The sequence below is a fragment of the Mesoplodon densirostris genome, chromosome X (assembly GCF_025265405.1).
Source record: "Mesoplodon densirostris isolate mMesDen1 chromosome X, mMesDen1 primary haplotype, whole genome shotgun sequence".
Classification (NCBI taxonomy): domain Eukaryota; kingdom Metazoa; phylum Chordata; class Mammalia; order Artiodactyla; family Ziphiidae; genus Mesoplodon; species Mesoplodon densirostris.
In genome coordinates this window covers 121,069,950-121,089,034 of record NC_082681.1, presented here as the reverse complement: position 1 = coordinate 121,089,034, position 19,085 = coordinate 121,069,950, and the positions used below count along the sequence as shown (strand labels likewise).

The 19,085-nt window shown below is 46.7% G+C and overlaps 1 protein-coding gene across 1 annotated transcript in view; it reads right to left on the bottom strand.

Annotated features, from left to right (window-relative positions):
* Positions 1 to 3,813: 3,813 nt before the first annotated feature.
* MAP7D2 (MAP7 domain containing 2) overlaps positions 3,814 to 19,085 on the bottom strand; it is a 113,204-nt gene continuing 97,932 nt past the window's right edge. Inside the window, exons 11-17 of the mRNA XM_060086872.1 lie at positions 13,593 to 13,818; positions 12,736 to 12,840; positions 11,725 to 11,781; positions 11,195 to 11,273; positions 10,296 to 10,482; positions 6,646 to 6,921; positions 3,814 to 4,942 (exon numbers count right to left, since the gene is read on the bottom strand). Coding sequence (XP_059942855.1) covers positions 6,672 to 6,921; positions 10,296 to 10,482; positions 11,195 to 11,273; positions 11,725 to 11,781; positions 12,736 to 12,840; positions 13,593 to 13,818 — 904 coding nt within the window. The 3' untranslated portion in view covers positions 3,814 to 4,942; positions 6,646 to 6,671. The remainder of the gene's footprint in view (positions 4,943 to 6,645; positions 6,922 to 10,295; positions 10,483 to 11,194; positions 11,274 to 11,724; positions 11,782 to 12,735; positions 12,841 to 13,592; positions 13,819 to 19,085) is intronic.

Genomic DNA, 19,085 nt, shown 5'->3' with positions numbered 1-19,085 from the left:
TGGCCCCTGAGAAGCCTTCAGAAGGCCAGTTCCACTGAGCAAATGGGTGTTGCTTCTTTCCTCCCAGTGATGCCAGCAAGATTCAGTTTGTTCTAAAACAACCATGAAGACCCACTGCGGGGGCTGCATTCAACCCCGCAAGCCCTTCGAACATCTACTGTGCAGGACCTAGTGCCTTCCTAGCTATCCCCTCTTTAGTGACAACTGTCTGACTGTCTCAAAGATATGCCTGCACGCGCTACAAGGAAAATGCGATTCAAAGACAAGTACAACCAACAGAGAGCTGTGGGCTCTGATTCGAAAAAGAAGTTCCTTTAAGCAAAAGTTTAATTCCTTGGGACTCTATTCCTTACATTTTGCATTTCGTGAGATGGGGAAAGCTTGCCTTAATACTTTCTTGGAAGTCCAGAAGGCTGGCTGCTTTAGACCTTTCCCCTAGCACTCAACCATCCCTCAGGGCCAACCGGAAGAATTAAACTTGGCATTTCCTAACTACTGCACAGAAACTTCTCACTTACTTACCACGGAGCTGAAGGCACTCACCACTCCATGTCTCTCATCGGCCTAAAAGGCCCACATTGGGCGTCTGATAGAAAGGCCATGTTTGGCATCTGATAAAGTATTTATGCACACAGAACGTGAAACAACACAAAACAGGTGGCGTGGATTGAGTTAGATAAACACCACCCTAATTTGGCCTGTTGGAGCCTAGGGGGAAAGGGGGAGCAACTGGTTCAGGGAATACTATTTTCAAATCCCATGGTCTTGCTTCCAGGTACAATGGAAACTTGAACCAACAGTAAAGCCAAGCTCTGCTGCTGTGAGTAGACATATGGATAATAACCCTTACAAAAGCGAGCTCAGGTGAAAAGCTTCTAGAATTAGATGGTGGTGATGGTGGCATGGCTGTGAAGAAATCAAAGATAGGGTTGTATACTTTAAAAGGAAGGAATTTTTATGATATGTGAATGATATCTCAATAGTTTTTTAAAATAAAAAGAATCAGAACTATGATTCTCCACGGGGCTTCTGGCCCTTCTCCACTATAAGCACCTGCTCTAGCAAAACACTTCTGCTCTCAGGGGCAGGAGAGCCCATCAGCTCCCTTGGGGGCACCAAAGCTGCGGCCCCAGGGTCAACCCCAGCTCTGCCAAGTTCCAGCTGTGTGTCCTTGGGAAAGTAACCCTCTCCTACCTACCTCATATCCTGGACAAGTCTTAGGACCACCTCGCGTACAGCAGGAACTCAGAACGTGCTGACTGTTAAGGTTCATTCCTGAAGGAGAAGCTTAAACCATGGTGAGTGGAGGCCACTGCTTCCCACCTCCTGAGATCACAGCATATCCCGGGGAGGGGGAGGCATCAGTTGGAGGTCTTTGGAGGCTCGTGTCTAAATTTCCAAGCCTCGTGTCTAAATTTCCCCAACTTAAACCCTGAACCATAATTGGCACCCACACCTTGGACCCCACTCCTCACTTTATCATTTCCTCACTAACTTCTGGGTCCTTATCCCCAGCCCATCAGAGACGCTGAAGTCGGTTGACCCTCAGGAGACACTAAACCACGTGCTCTCTCTCTCCAGGAACAAATGATCAACCCACCCCAGTCCCATCATGCACTAAATTCTCACCTCTCTTGGATGTGTCGCTGATCTCTATTTCTATTCCAAATTCTATTTCTCTATCAGACTACACTGTTTTAGGGAGTTCCCTGGTGGCCTAGTGGTTAGGATTCCGTGCTTTCACTGCCGTGGCCTGGGTTCAATCCCTGGTCGGGGAACTGAGATCCTGCAAGCTGCGTGGCAGGGCCAAAAAAAAAAAAAATGACTATACTGTTTTAATTATGGAAGTTTTACCATATATTTGACTGTTGGTTGGGGGAAGCCTCCCTTTTAAAAAACTCACTTTAGAAGTTTCTTAGCTTTGTGTTCATTTTCTTACATGAACTGTACAATTACATCTTTTTTTTTTTTGGTCACGCAGCACAGCTTGCGGGATCTTAGTTCCCTGACCAGGGATCAAACTTGGGCCCTCGGCAGTGAAAGCACCGAGTCTAACCACTGGACTGCCAGGGAATTCCCTGTACAGTTATATTTTCAAGTTGCAAAACAGAAATCCCATGGAGTGGAACTTCATTTAATTTACACAAATGTGAGGGTGGGTCACCTACTCGTCTTCTTCGGGTGTGTAGGTTTTCCCATTCAGGGGGCATGGCATGTCTTTCCATTTACATCTATTCTAATGTCCCCTGGTCAAGTTTTAGACAAAGCTTGTTCTTTCTAGGAATTTTATGAGTTTTTTTAGGATCCATTTTCTGTTTACTTTTAATGTATAAGAAAACTATCAATTTTTCTTCACTTAGTGGTTAGCTCCCCTGTGGAACTATTCTGGGTTTCCCAGTTGTTTCTCATGGATTCCCCACAAAAAAAACTATCTGTAAAGGTTTCTCTTTTCTAATGTTCCTAAGAGCTCTCACTCCATTTTCTTATATAATTGTGCTTCCTGAGTGATGCTAAAGAGTGGGGATGGAGGTCACTCAGTGTTGTGCCCCAATGTAATGGGTATAACAACTCTAGAAACAAGCTAGTTCTTTACACTTGTTTTCCAAATGAAAAAAAATTACAAAAGCATTTGACTAACAGGAAACCTGTATATATTAAGAAAAATTTAGAATGTTCACAAAATAGAAATTGCTCTTAGGAGTGACTAGACGTCACTACAACCCTCTGGCTAGAGCTCATGATGACGGAAGCTACTTATAATGCTGCTGTCAAAGGCCAGCACATGGAAAAAATGAGGATGTCCACTTGTATGCCCTCACCAGAGGCTTTGTCATCAGAGCTGGGGAGAGCTGCATTAACTGGGCCCTCGGCTTTGGAGGTGGCAGCCCAGCAGTTACCACAAGGATCCGACATCCCCATTCCAGTCCTGGCCCTCCTGGCTCCTGGTCTTGGCTGGTATTGTCTCCCAGGCAGTAGACAAGCCATGATTTAGATACCAAAAAAAAGTTGGTGTGGGTTTCAGCTTACTGGAAAACAGGGGTCACCATTCCCATTATAAGTTTGTTTAAATGCCAGGTTGCTCTATGGAATGTTTTTGGAGATTACACTAAGGTTAACTGCATCTTAGCTAGCTAGCAATCCCTCGCATCAGTGGTATGAAAGTACAGCAACTTTACTATACTTACAAGTTCATCATGTCCTGGGACAGCTCATCACTGAAGCTTATTTCCACAGTTGGTTTCACTTGGAACTGGCAATAGAGGAATTTTAATGAGTTAGACAGGGAAAGGACACCCACACAGGATTTAAAATTTTTTTTCCAAATAGGTTTTCAAAAATCTGGTCTCTGGTTTGGTTTCAGCACATTTTTTTCATCGAGCCTACAGAAGCAAACAAAGCACTAGCACACCATCAGACTCTTCAATGAAAATGTATTTCACGGTAACACAAGGTACACATCGTGCAAATGAGGCATCACCAGGATCACAATGGTGCTGTGAGGTACAACAGATTGCAAGAAAACAGACATTTAGCAAAACAGGGCTATAAGAAAGATGGCAAGGCATTTTTTGGAAAGTCAGACCATGCTATCATTTTCTATGTGCTTGTCATAAAAGGGATTTTCCCCCGATATTCATCAAGATCTATGGCACTGTATTATTGGAGGCATGTATTTTATTTAGTATATACACATACACAAACGTACACAGTTTCCATACCTAATACAGTCTTACACTGTAGCTGGTTTTAAGAGCACATGAACAAGATTACTATGGAGACTTTTTTTGTATCTCCTGGTTGCAAACCTCAGTCAGAATTATGGATCTTTCCAAACTCTTTATTGTACAAGACAAAAAAAAAGGTTTCAAAGAAGAAAAGGTTATTTTAATCTGAAAGTCACATTTCATCACAAGAAATGAAGAAAACACATTATTATATGGCGTAAAACGTGTAAAGTATACATTCTACCGTCATTTGTCCCCCGTCCAGATGTTTTTATGTTCAAGCCTATTAAAGTGACGTATTGGGTCCTGTTCAGGGTCCCCTGTCTCAGAGCACTATGCTTTTCATTTGTACCTGGTTTTATTAGAGTTGAGTAAACAAACAAACAAAAGCCCCAAGAGCCAAGAGAAAAACAGCAACAACATGAAAAGCAACCACCTGGGCAGGAGGTGCACAATTCATTCAGTCCAGAGGCCACTTGAAGGTCTGGAGTGACTACAGCTTGGAGGATTTCAGGTACAACATGGAAAGGTCCTTGGAGATTCAGGTGCCCAAGTCTGGAGGAATATGCCTAAGAGAGCAGACGGCCTTCCATGCTGTTCAACGGCTCCCTTACTCAGCCAGACTTACTCCACTAGCCGCCCAAGGAGCAATGGGGGGCAACACATTTTGCAGGTGGCTAAGTTTAATAATAAAACACGGCTTCTTGATAGTAACTTCCAACAAAGAAACCCCAGAGATGGGGGAAATGTTCCAGAATTTCTTCTCCTTCTAAACACAGACAGGGAGATATGCAGCCCAAGTTTTCAGTGTATGTTTAAGTAGAGTCTGGGTAAATGTCTAGAATATTTACAAGAAAAGACATCTAAATGTTTATATGCTCCAAGTCTGGGGATAAGAATGGTTATAAGGTGACTTTCCAAGCCGAAATCACACGGGTTATTCAGAGGATCACTATGATAATAGAGTACAGGAAGTGCTTTATCAGCAGCTGAAGCTCATAAATAGAAATGTAACATGGAACTCTGCTAAAGCCCGACAAGGCCAACTTCTCAAGGGTCTACTGAGAGTGGCCAGCGTTTGACATACTAAGTAGGAATACAGTTACATTTTGATTTAATAGTTTGGAATCCAGCGGTTAAGGACGACAGAAGCTTCTTCAGAAGGCCGGCAGCTCAGATTTGACTACCAGCAGCTTCATGGGTTCTCCAAACGCCACCTGTGGCAATTCAAAACCAAAATCAGGTGAAACCAATGGAGAGACAGCATTTTGCAAGTTGTAGCATCTATTCTCTCTCACTGAAATGATCGCAGTGTGGGAGTTTCTACCTTCTTGGTAACTGCATTTTCCTTGGCTTATAGAGTCTCTCAATGGAAGTGCTGCAGCATTTTGTGTAGGACTATTCTTTTAGGGGGTCAAATTTTCTTTCGCGGGACTGTCCTAAAACCTGCAGGACGTTTAATGTCGCAAATCCCAGTGCTGCCTCCAGCCACTGTGACAGCCACCCCCAACGCCTTTCCAAACACATTTCCAGCGGGGGCGTTGCCACCTCTGGCTGAGAAGAATTTGATAACTAGAATTACATGACAGATGAAAATATACAAGCAGTGTGAATACAATTATTTAGCCAAGATTTTTTTTTGGACAGGGATTTTTCACTTCTTTTAGTTAGAAATGTAGGAAATAGATTTGAGAAGCCATGGACACTCTTCCAAGTTTTGTGGATTTTCTGGTCCTTAACTGATAGTGAGGTCAGTGAACCGAAGGGTGCAAGGTGTGCTAACAACAAGAGAAATCTCTTACTAAATATTAATCCATGTAACTGTCAGGGAAAGAGAATGCTCAGGTGAATTTTTTAAAGTGTCCAAGAAGGCGGCTGCTCTTCCAAACCAGGGATATGGTTTATTCTAAAAACTGCCTGTCATGCATTCCCTCTCATGTGTGAAAGGACCACAACCGCTTCCCCAAGAGCCAAGAGAAGCAAACTCCAAAATGCAGTGTCTACAGCCAACAGCTGAGGTCAGGTAGAAATAAGTATACGAGACACTGTGACCTCGGCTGTGTGGCCTCCCCAACCTGTTTCCTCATTTGGGACTAAATCATATCAGTTATTGAAGTTCTGTTATAGGAGTGGAATATCATAAAAAATAAGGTGACTGAGATAATGCTGAGAATAGAAAAATTTAAGTCTAAAATGGGAGGAGCAATTGGAATTAAGTTATGAAAGTATTTGATGACAGATTCTAATTATGTTTTTCATCATTCAAAAATAAGCCCCAAACTGAAGTAAATCCAATGTGAGGTGAGTATAACTAAGTACACACAAATCCAGTGTTTATAACCCATAGATATCTTACTCAAGCAAGAAGCTTCTAGAAGCACTTCGGCAAGAAAAAAAGGCCAAAGGCGGGGAATGCTTCAGGGCACAAACTTCAGTTCTTCTCCCACCTTACTCCTTCAGGTATGATCCAAGAATAGAGGAAGTCAACAGAACAGCAAACCATTTAGTCCAACACTCACCAATATATACAAGTGATTCTAGATAGGATGTGGGGCATCCCTGAATAAAACCAGGGGGGAAATTCATTTTATTAACACTACCTTGCACCACTGTTACAGCATTCTCTCTTTGTCTGTAAAAAGTTGCTACTTGACACAGATGGTTGGTCAAACTTTTAGCCAGTGCTTCTACACGCACCCACCGGCCCCGAACAGCAGGGGTGTGCATGCTGGGGTGGCGCAGAAAGCTCTCAGATGAGGATTCACTTGAAATCCATCTCAGTTCTTGTACATACCATGAGTCCACATTTGTTTGCTTTTTGTAAAAATAAAACTGACTAGGAGGCTGAGTGACGTTTATCTCATCTTCACAAACCCCAGTTGGAGAGTTACAGATTTAGACTATCATCAAAAGACTGTACCTTTCATTAAAGAGATGTTGTATTTGTCAACAGAAGGTGTTCAGAGTATTTTCTTGGCCAGGACTGTTAAATCCTTCGATCAGGTTTTTGTTACAGTCATCCAGGCTGAGATTTTCACTGGATCTCTTGGGGAAAATGGGGGGGCCAGTGAAATCTAAGAGATCTTGAAGTGCTCGAGCATTACCAGTTCCATTTTGGTCCAGAGATACCCCAGGAATCATTTCACTCACTGGTGAAAATTCTGGGATAGAGATAAGCTCTTCTTTGGAAACAGGACTGGAGGGGGAGGGGGAGAGAGGGAGGGAGAGAGAGAGATGGAGAGACAGACAAACTATTAATTCTATTTGTCATACTTTGTTATACTACTCTTCTTTTCCAGAGAAGATGGATTTAGAGCCAGAGCTTGTGTGTAACACATTATAAAAGATACAAGTTAGTTCAAGTCTGAGACACTGACAGAAGGGAAGCCGATTTGAGACAGGAGGGAAGGCGGCAGGGCACAACCTTTAAAAAAATGACATAGCCCTTGAGGATACAAAAACTGGTTAGAACCGATCAGACCCAAGATGGTGGAAGATTCGACTTCCCTTAGACCCTGAGCCTCATTATACCCTCATTATAATGCATTAGCATATGCTAAAGGACAACCCACGGGCACCATGAGAGTTCCGAGGCTGACCATAAAAGGCCAAAAAGTAGGCGGTGGCCCAATTCCTGGAAATCCCCGCCCCCTCTCCAAAACAGTTGGAATAATCCTCACACTTGTTAACGAATGAAATTACCCAGCCCATAAAAACCAACCACACCATATTTCACGGTCACTCTCGCCTTTTGAGACTGACCATATTCTGTCTATGGAACGTGCATCTCCCAGGGCCTCTCACCTTCTGAGATGGCCTGCACTCTCTCTCTGGAGTGTGTATCTCCCTACATAAACTGGCTTTCCCACTTGGTTCTTGGGGCAGAGCCCCCTTGTCTGCCCACTTGTATCCCTCACAAGCGTTCTATATTAATAAATCTACTTCTTGCCTATCACTTTGCCTCTCGCTGAATTCCTTCTGCGCTGAGACATAAAGAACCTGAGCTTCATTAAATCCTGAGACCAGGTGTGTGATTTCAAATAAAAGACAGTGGGTTGGGGCTTCCCTGGTGGTGCAGTGGTTGAGAGTCCGCCTGCCGATGCAGGGGACACGGGTTCGTGCCCCGGTCCGGGAAGATCCCACATGCCGCGGAGCGGCTGGGCCCGTGAGCCATGGTTGCTGAGCCTGCACGTCCGGATCCTGTGCTCCACAACAGGAGAGGCCACAACAGTGAGGCCTGCGTACAGCAAAAAAAAAAAAAAAAAAGACAGTGGGTTTGAGACCCAGCCCGTGGGTTCGAGTCCCAGGCCGTGGGTTCAAGTCCCATCTGAGGTGTGTGGTTTCAGATTGAGCAGGGCTGCGAAGGCCAAGCTCACGCTGCCCATGGGAATAAAGCAAAAACCCACAGGCACCAGCGCACTACTGCAGAGAAACCAAACACTTCCAAAACCCTTAAAATGGGAAACGCAAACAGAGCCAATGCCAGAAGCTGAAAGTGAGCTGGGGGGGGGGGTCTAATCACCACGGGGTGCCTAGGTGCAGCCTCTCTCTAGCAGCACCGCCTCTGGGGAGCAGTTTTCCCTCCCCAGACCTCACTTTCCTCCACCGCAAAATGCAATCAATAAGCGTTTCTCCCCGCAGGCGACCATGCGGGGAAGACTTTGCCGGAGCCACCTGGAGGACTGCTCAGCTGAGGCCCGGAACGTCGTTAGCAAGGACCCCCGCCACCCACCCGGCCACCTGCAGAGCCGATCTCTCCCACAGCGCCCTCGCTAAAGTGAGGCTTCCACTCCCCCTCCCCCCCCGCCCCCCCACCGCGGGCCTTGTCTCTCTCTCTCCCCTCTCCCTAGAGGTGGAAGGGAGGAGTTTCATAGTGTGTCAACCAGAGGCCTAGCTCAGATGAGTGGTGGGCTGGGATCTGAGGTCCCCTCGCCAGGAGTCTCTCTGAACAGCCAGAGTAGGGCTGCTGTCAGGTTTGTCTGGATTTTTTTCTTCCTCCGTAAGAGCTTAGAGAAGAATCTAGAAAAACGAGTTGAACTGCAGAAGCTCAGGTGATCTGTCTCCCTCACACTGAGCCTAGTTAAGGGGCAGCAGCTGACCTGACGCCACTTCTGGTGGCGGGAGCCTGGGCAAACTGCTTCATTAGTGGGAACACCCGCCCCATCTCCGCCTTGCCCGCCTCCATTCCCAGGGTTTGAATAGCTGGTCAGAGCAGGCGGAGGACAGAATGGCGCCACAAGCTTAGGTGCTGCCCCCAGGAGTCACCCTTCTCCAATGCAGAGGTGGCCACACCAAGAACGCAGTGCACACACAAAGCTCCTTCACCTCCTTGAACCATGGCCAGTGCCAGGTCTCGTCCCGCGCCCCCACCCAGAGGCACAAAGAATAAGCACAACTGCCTCAACATGGCGGCGGGAGGTACTGTGTTATCATCTGAGATGCCCCAGCAGTTCCCTGCCCCCCCGGGGGCAGAGTGGTACCACTTACAGGAAGTCTGCCATGACGGTGGCGGGTGTTGGCAAGGCCTGAGGAGGCCCTACTCTCAGGCTGCGCAGCACTTGCTCTCCTGGTGACAGGGCGGCTGGACCCTGGGTTTTCCCATATCTGGCTCAAGGCCAGGCTGCACGAGCTGGGATATTTGCAGTCAGTGCGCCCTGGGAAAGGCTCTGCTCTCCACCTGCCTCCCCCAAGACCGAGGCTGAGTATTCACAGGCAAGGAGAGAAGTGTAAGCTCCAGCAGGCTGGAGCTCAGGCAGAGCTTGTACAAAATACTGGCATTCCCTCCTGTCACAGAGAGGACCCCCAGCCCAACTGCCCTGCCCTGCATTGTTCCAGCGTCTCTGCCCCAACCCCGGGCTAACTGAGCTCTCCTTTGGTCCAGGGTTAATTTGCCAGGCAATGTTATCCACAAACATATACCAGTTAAGAATTCCTTAAGTTGTTAGGATCTGAAAGCAAATTAGTTCCTTTATAAAGTTTCCAATGACAGGTTTACTTAAACATGAGACACTGGACACAGTGAGTGGGCCTTCTTGGTGCCCCACCCAGACCCCCTTTACCTGTGGCTGCACCCACCCCCCAGCTGCTGTGGGCTCACAGCTGCCGCCCTTCCTCTGGACCATTTCCTTTGGCTGATGGGAGCATCCCCACCCTGGGTGCTCCACAGTCGATGGCTGACAAACACAGTGCCATGAAGCCACCTCCCTTACTGCAGTCAGACCCCTCTCTGGTGGAAATCCATCCTCCAGAGCTCCACTGGGACCAGCTGAGACCAGATCCTTGCTTAGTGACGCCCCCTGCCCAATCCTGCTTCCCTCCCTCCCCTTTCTCCTGAGGGCTCTCTTCTGATAAATCCCATGCCCTAGAATCCCTGTCCCAGGCTCTGTTTCTAGGGAACTCAACCCAAAACATGGATATTAATTTACCACTGTTAGCTTTCCTGAATGGCAACCGTGTCTACTATAGGTGTGTAGAAAGATTTGGGTGTGGAAAAGATGAAGAAATCAACTAAGAGGTGGTGGAGGTATCTGGGGAAGAGATGAGGCTCAAATGCAAAAGCAGTGGACTTACCTCACATCCATAGACTGAACTTCTTCGGTTGAATCATCCAGACTGTTTGATTTCCCATCAACCGCGTCCAGATGAACAAGTCCCCCAACTGGTTTAAGTCCATTAGCGAAAACATCTTGGGGGAAACTCTCTGGGGCAGCACGTTCCACACCACTAACTTCCTGGCAGGTGTTCAAGCCATTGATTTCTGATGGAGAATACAAAGTCATTCTGTCAGTCATAAAATATCCCAAACAATGAAATAACAGGGGAAATATCTATAGAGGCAATGAATCCTCTACTGTACCAACAATGCAATATCTTTTGTAAAAAGAACCCCATGTAGTCACCTTCCCACCGGGAAGAGATGACAAATGACATCATCAGTGTCTGTGCAGGTCTCATGACCCACCCGGGAGGCTTGGTGTCATATGCTGTACAGGTCCCCAGGCTCTTGAGCCACAAGGCTAAAGGGAAACGTGAAGAGTGACTCTGAGATGGGTACACATTTTCTGACTTTGGCTGCCACGAAACAGTCCAACCTGAGGAGCTTTACGTATACATGATAGAAAAGAGCTGGACTATCCAGAACTCTGGAAGGCAGAAGAAACTGCTGTAGAACAGCAGAGTCAGTTCTTAATAGAACCTGACCATCAATTAAGCTTCCCGGAAAGCAGCCTGGCCAGCAGATGGCCTGGCTCCGGCACTGGGATTATTAGAGTAACTGAGGAACCCGCCGGTTTCCAAGTGCACCTGACAGACCCGTGCTGGAGATGGAAACTCCACAAGGGAGGGGAAAGTGCACAGGCCCCTTCCAGTAATAAAGCTCTTAGGACCCGTGGGTGCTAGTCCCCCACAGGAAGCGCCAGGAGCCCTCACCTCCTGAAAGGAAGAACCTAAGAACCAGACCTCACGCTCACCTATTTTGTTGGGGACAACTGGTTTTGTCTTATTTTCCACACACACAGCAGGCTGAAGCTCCACTTTAGGGTCTTCTTTCTGAAAACAAATAGAGGGAAGGTTGGCTTTATGTAGAAAGATAAGTGCTTTTGAAAAGTATCAGAGGATGTTTGGAACCATGCTGGGCCAGCTGTCTGCTCCACGGTAATTCTTTGAATTTTCTGAGGTTATTACAAATCAGCTATGTTTCCCTTATTAATATGCCACCATTCTCTTTTTTTATCTGTGGACTATAATGCTTCTCCCTGCATCCCTACCCCCATTTCCCTGAGGACATTTTTTGTTATCACCCCGTCTCTGAAATCCCTCTCTTAGATTCCTCTTTCCTTTCAGGGACCTACAGCCTCCTTAATCTAGCCAGGAACAAAGCAAGGAAGAGCCCATTTTTTTCTGGTTAATCCTCTCTGAGACCTACAATGTCACTGAATATATTCCACCATTCTGTTCTTCTCAGTACATGAATTAGGAAAATAGTACTCTGAATGCCTACCTTCACTTCCAGAGACACATCACTCTTCCTTGTTCTCTTCATAATTTCATCTATTCTCTGGGAACCAAAAAGAAGCAGGTAAGAGGACTACAAGACCAAAAACATATACAAGTAAGCCGGGTCTATACGCAATTTCACATTCCTCACAAAACTTGTAAAAAAGAAACATCAGCAGAGGATAATGTGTAGAGAAAGGTTTTCCATTGATTTTGCAGACATACACCTCTGCCATACGAACAAGGTCAAATGCTTAAGGAGTGAACTAGTTAAGTATCTAGAATCAACAATTTATATCCCATCTTTCTCCTTCCTCTCCTTAATTTACCTAGAAATCAACAAATCACTACCTGCCATTCAAGAGGACCACCCTAAAGAAAGCCAAGCTGAGGTGCAGAAGGGGAGGCCACAGATTGGACACCATGAGAACGGACCTTTATAATCAGCCTCCTTAAACCCTTCACCTGTAATTCAGTGGCCTAAACACCCCAATTAAAAGACAAAAACTGTCAAACTGGATTAAAATAACAAATCCTGACCATATGCTGTTTATAAGAGGCACATTTATAAGGACACACATAGGTTCAAAGTGAAAAAATTTATCATGCAGGTGCTAATCACAAAAAGGCTGACAAAGTAGACTTTAAGAAATATTACTAGAGATAAAGAAGGACGTTTCATAATGATAAAAGGGTAATTCAATGGGAAAATTTAATAATTTGAAAGATAAATCCACCTAACAGTAGAGCTTCAAATTATGTATATATAAAAAAATGTATAGAACTGGAAGGAGTAGTGGAGAAATCCATAATCACAGATGGAGCTTTCAATACCCCTCTCTCAGTAAATGAAAGAACAAGATGACAGAAAACTAATAAAGACACAACAGTATGATCAATGAAATCAACCTAAATAACAATTCTAAGAGCACCGTACCCAACAACTGCAGAACATAACTGGACTCACTTCCTGTCCCTGTCTCAACCTAAGTACTCCTGATCCCTTAGCCCTTACCTTCTTCCTCTCCAGTCGCTCCTGTTCAATCTGTAGCATGATCTGCTCTCTTTCTAGACGCATCTGTTTAGCTGCCTCCTGGGCCTTTGCTTCTGCTGCTTCCTTCTGGTAGAAACATGTAAGAGGAGGGATAGGCTTTACTAAGCTAAAGAAAACGCTAGTTAATTCCCTGGGGTTTGCACCTATATTCCTCCACCTCATTGTCTACCGAAAAGTGGGTGCTGCTCCAATATTCAATGTGGATTTACACAGCCTGCTGTATGACACAGCAGACATGGTTGGGTCTCACTCATATGACCTCGGTCCACCATGCAAATCACCTGCAGACAGTCTGCCTACAAGGTCAAGGTCTTTTTGTGTCTGAGGGTAGTCTCTGGCCATAAGTATGCATGGGCTAGAAATTTCAGGAAGTTAATTTCCCCTCAGTGACCTGCAACCATAAGGGGCAGGACTTGGAAGACAAATAACCTAGTTTCCTCACCACTCAGGGGGATAATTCTAAGGCATGGTCCACAGTCTCTCAGAGAGTTCCATAGGGAGCAAGTTCCAGCTGCCCACAGCGACCCACTCAGCAATGTGCTTGCCTCTCACCCCCCTGCCAGCTTGCTGCGATCATCTCCCAAATAAACTACTGGCACCCAAGCTCTCATCCAGGGTCTGCCTTCGGGGGAACCCAAATGGACATACAGCAAATACTAGCAACTTCACTTCTGTTGCCCAAAGTAACTCATATTTATTAACTAGCCCAGTTAAAGAAAAACTTCAAGTAAACATTATGAGTCATCCAAATTGAACTAATTTTACCTAATACTAACTAAGGCCCTTAAGGAAAGTCTATATAAAGACTTGCACAGTACCTGCTTTTCAATCATGGCCTTTTCCTGCTTTTCTTTTTCTTGCTTTTCCTTTTCTTGCTCTTCTTTCAACAGCAGCTCCTCCTTGGCCCTCCGCTTGGCCTCCTCTGCTGCCTTCCTTTTCTCTTCTTCCTCCTGCCGCTTCTTTTCCTCTTCCTGCTTACGGGCTGCTTCTTCTAGGCGAAGTCTTTCCCCCTCTGCCTTTCTTTGCAATTCCTCTCTCTCCAGCCTTTTGAGAACATAACTGATGTTAGAAGACAATGACGACGTGCCCAAAAGGTAAACTACCCAGAGCTGTGTGCGAACAGTAGAGCATAACACGTGACACTGGCACAGACACATGCGAGTTAGCATCCACTTAAGAAAATGACTCACATCCTTCCCAGAAAGCCACTCCAGTCCATACAGTTACCAAAAAAAATATTAACCAGGGTGGACTTTAAATTCTGTGATACCCAGAGTAATAATGTATTGATTTGTGAATAGACTGTAATGAAGACACAGATGTTCCCTAGCCAACTTACAAATGACCACAGCCCCATCATTCTTATTGAATGAGAATTCCTTAAAAACTGAGTAGGATAAATATTTAAAACCAACTTAAATGCACTACCAAACGTAAAATAGTTAGTAGGAAGCAGCCGCATAGCACAGGGAGATCAGCTCGGTGCTTTGTGACCACCTAGAGGGGTGGGATAGGGAGGGTAGGAGGGAGGGAGATGCAAGAGGGAGGAGATATAGGGATATATGTATACGTATAGCTGATTCACTTTGTTATAAAGCAGAAACTAACACACCACTGTAAAACAATTATACTCCAATAAAGATGTTTTAAAAAAAAGAAAACAACTTAAGCTAGAAAAAAAAAAAGAAAAAAAAACCTCGAAGTGTCTCAGTGACTCTCACATCTGTGCCAGTCAGCGGTTTGAGAGCAGTGACTAAGAGCTCAAGAAGTTCACTTTGGTTTTAATTAGTATGTGACTTCTGAAGCAGCAAATGGAAGAAAATGCTCAACAGAAACTTGACATTTAAGGAATTAAAGCATCTATTTTCCATTTACTTTGGCATTCTTTAAAAAAATTTTAGCTTTTATTCTTTGCTAAATGAAAATTAAAAGGCATTTAGACATTTTTCATCCACAGGTGAATGGTCAGCGGTGTAACGATAAAGAGCTTAAGCAGTGAGGGAAAACTCTGTAAAGTCTAAGTGCTTGTTTTTACATTTCTAACGTTCTTCCTGCTCACGTGTGTCACTTTCCTCTTCTATGAAAAAATGTGGATAACTATACTCATTTTGCTGTGAGTTACTGACTGGCAATGTGCCACATGGGCAAGACCAAGACTGCATTCTGATTGTGCCACTTGCTGTGTGACCCTTCCTTGGAAAGTCACTCAACATTTCTGACGCCCATTTAAAAAAAAAGGGAATAGCTATATTACTGGCTCCTCGACATCATTGTGGGAATTAAATGAGATAATGGGAAGCACTTAGCACAATGCCTGGTCCTGCGTAGATTCTCAAATGCTAGTTTGTTTTACAATTTAAAATGAACGCTCTCTTCAATTCCCAGTGTCCTTTTAAGCGCATCTGTAAATGTGTATGTTTTTCAGAAATTATCTTTATTTGGAAGCATGTATCACTGACTTACTGGGGCGCTGGTATATTGTTATAAATGATCAAGACTTAAAAAGAACATCCTTCCACCCTAACGGTTGGCTTCAGGAATCACGGAGGCAATTAGCCTATGTGCCACCAAAGAAATATTTTTTTTTTTTTCCTTTTTTTTTTTGCGGTATGTGGGCCTCTCACTGTTGTGGCCTCTCCCGTTGCGGAGCACAGGCTCCGGATGCGCAGGCCCAGCGGCCATGGCTCACGGGCCCAGCCGCTCCGCGGCATGTGGGATCCTCCCAGACCGGGGCACGAACCCGTATCCCCTGCATCGGCAGGCAGACTCTTAACCACTGCGCCACCAGGGAGGCCCCAAAGAAATATTTTAAAAGGTAAAAAAATACACAAAGACATTAGCCTAAAACTACAATGGGACATGACAATGTATTCTATGTTCACAGAGGGTGCAGTGCCTAAAAGCTGGAACAACTGAAATTACTAACAAATATTCTGGAGAACTTTGGAGAAGAGCATTATGGGGCCTAGTCAGAAAGAAACTCACCAGTTCTTAGATTCCTCAGTGAAAGACTAGGATGCCCAACACAGGATTATGAAAAGCGCATGTGTCAATAACAAAACTTCTCCCAAGGTTAATGAGAGCACTGTTTTAGTATTTCTCTCTCTTTTAAGGAGCCAGTTGTGACTGTCTCAGAGAAGTTAATACACAAAGGATACGTATATAAATTAACCCACAAGCTACTTCATCCTTAGGACCTGAAAAGCCACTCGGTTTCTTCCGTTTTACCATGAGGACTTCAGAGGTGCCCGATGCACAGCCATGCAGTAACACATCCTCTTAGCCCCTAGGTCTCCGTAATCCCTGTCATCAACCTACAACAGAAATTCCTCCCCACAGGCCCATAAGCCCTACAGACAAAATTCCCTCCAGTTAACCACACTCTGCTTCCCCCAAAGTAGCTAAAAACTGGCTTTCCCTGTGTGAAACCAAGTCTCTCAAAATCCTCTCCAAGAATAAACATTCTTTCTCTCCCTGCTTAACAAACCAGAGAGGACATGGCGGTGTCATTTCCCCAGCACCCCTCTGCTGCAGGCAGCCCGACCCCACTGCCCTTGCCGTCATTACTGGTTCCTTCTGGAGCTCACCAGACCCACGTGTACTTCTGTCACCCCCGCCCGTCCTTGCTCCTGCCACCCACCCCAAACCTACCCCCCTTCCTCACCAGGTAGAAAGTACCAGAAAACTGTGCACTGTCATCATTCAGTGGATGCATCCCTCATCCCCGTTCCCGGCCACCGGTGAGGGTCTTTTGTGTAACGATCCCCATCTCTCAAGCTCCAGACGCCGGCCCCCTCTCGTCCCACCCTCTCACATTTGCACCATGTCCCTGACACATGTTCAGTCTCAACTCGTTCAATCTCCGGATGAGTATGTGGGTTTCACTTTCTCCCTTCCTATGTGCTTAAAATTTTTCATTTAAAAAAGCTTAACCGGGCTTCCCTGGTGGCGCAGTGGTTGGGAGTCTGCTTGCCGATGCAGGGGACACGGGTTCGTGCCCCAGTCCGGGAAGATCCCACATGCCGCGGAGCGGCTGGGCCCGAGAGCCATGGCCGCGGAGCCTGTGCTCCGCAACGGGAGAGGCCACAGCAGTGAGAGGCCCGCGTACCGCAAAAAAAAAAAAAAAAAAAAAAAAAGCTTAACCTTCAATGTCCTAACCTTCCCCTTTGATCTGCCCTCACCCATCCCTCGCCGCCTTCTCTCCTGACCGGCCCCGGGCAGCTCTGTGCCGTCCCTGCATCCGCTCCCTCTTCTCTCAGGGCACCCAGGCCGCCCAGCCACTCCTGAGCATCTGTGGGATGGCATGGGGGCCACTCTGGGCCCTCCTGGGTTGTCAACACTGGTTGGAGTAAGGCCCAGACAAGGCCGACTGGTCATCTTTCCCTGGACCTCAGCCGCCACGCCAGCCATCCATCCTCATCTCTCAGACCCCCAGGGAAACAGTCCAAACCTCCACTTTTCCACCGTCTTCCACATCCTCCTTAGTCGATGGCATCATCAACCACTTTACAGAGAAGACCGGGGCCACCTGGTCTGGGCTTCCTAAACTTCACTCCTCTACAGCATTCCTGCTCAGAAAATGCCCCCTTTCTTCTGCTTAGATGCAAAGGATTATAAATGCCACCAACCACACTATTAATTCCACACACCCCCCGCACCCGAGTTCCTTCCACCGTCCCCCTCTCTTCCTTCCATCGCTTTGCCTTTCTACACGGACCTTCCCACGGCCTGCAAAACACTCAGGCCTCAGGCATCCCAAACAACTCTCCTCAGTCCCCTCTCCCCTGCATTCTGCTGATGTTCAGGGCCTCTGCCCTCTCACCTCTGTCAAGCTGCTTATGTCTCTACCCCTCTCCATGATTTCCCCCCAAACCTCCATTCATGTCCTAAACCCCAAGACCAATGGCCTTTCCTCAGCCTCGACACGTCTCGCAGGTGCAGGCGGCATTCGACTTTCCTTCTGTGAGGGCCTGGCTCTCCCTTCCTGACTCGGCCGCCACCCCCCGCGCCGGACGGGCCCTGCCTGCCCAGCTCTTACCCCGACAGTCCACCACCCAGAGGCTCAACCGACGAGCTGCCAGGGCTGAGCGGCGCCAGGACCTCTGCTGGCAGGGCCGGGCCCGGGCCCGGGCCAACTCTTGCACGGACACCGAGCTGCAGCCTGGCTATGTGACCCTGCTGATGGAGGGTGCCTAACTCAACTGTCTTTCCACTTGGGCCCACAGCAGCTATCTTAACTTCTTAACGTGACTCATTTTGGAATCCCAGTAAGATCTCTTTGCTTCTAGTTTCTGCCAGTGCCTTCCCCGGGGCAAACCCAGGGTCTAGGGTTTCTTGCTCCAAGAATCCTGATTTCTATCTTGGGCCATCCACGAGCCCAGGCACTGTGCCCTGTTCTGCATGCTTCCAGGAGAGCCCCAGGGTCACTGCTAGCGGGGACTGGACCAGCGTTTGCTCTTCCTCCGGGCCCAGCTGTCTGGACAGCTTGTCAGCCCTTCTGCTCTGAGCAGTCTCATCCCTGACTCGGATGGCGTTTTCCTCACCAGTTTGTGACAGTGATTGGCTTTCCACGGTTTAGCTCAAGTATCTTTAATTTCTCTATATTCTCTCATCTGGCAACTACATTTGTGTGGCTTCAACTACTGACTCTTAAGCACAAAACAGGAGTGAGGATGATCTTATCCCAAGAGGTGTCCGCTGTGTTCCTGGCCCTGGTTGTGTGGTACTGTACTTTCTCACCTCCCACGTGGTGCTAGCAAAGCTTCATATTCTGGCAAGAGAGAGGAAAACTGATTTTGGGTCAAGTGTATTGCTCTCATTTTTACCTAGGCCCCAGGCTTCAATTCCATTTCTAATCACCAGGATATCTTGCAGGCACCTTAAACTTAGTTTATCTACAATCAAATGGCTTGTTTTTACCCTCTAAAATCAATTCCTTCTGTCCTTCCTTTATCTGCCATTGGGTGTACCATTCTCCTATGCTTAGAATCAAACCTTGGCGTCGACTTTGAATGGTCCCATTTCTGTTGAACCCGCCTTCACTCCTCCAGCTCGAGCTCCACCACACTGCGCTGTCTTCTCTTAACCCGTGACTGCAATGGCTTCTCAGTTGGGCCTCTTCCTACTTCTCTACCTTTCCTGTATGTTTACTGAGCGCCAACACCAGTGATCCAAAGACTGTACCCCGGCCTTTTAAGGGGCTTAGTTGGGGGAAGTAGGCCTGTGAACAAATGAGGAGGCTCTGTGATCAGCCGACCAGCCGGGCTGGGCGGCCGAAGAGGGGGAGAGGTCTGTTCTCTCCCAGGGGCAGG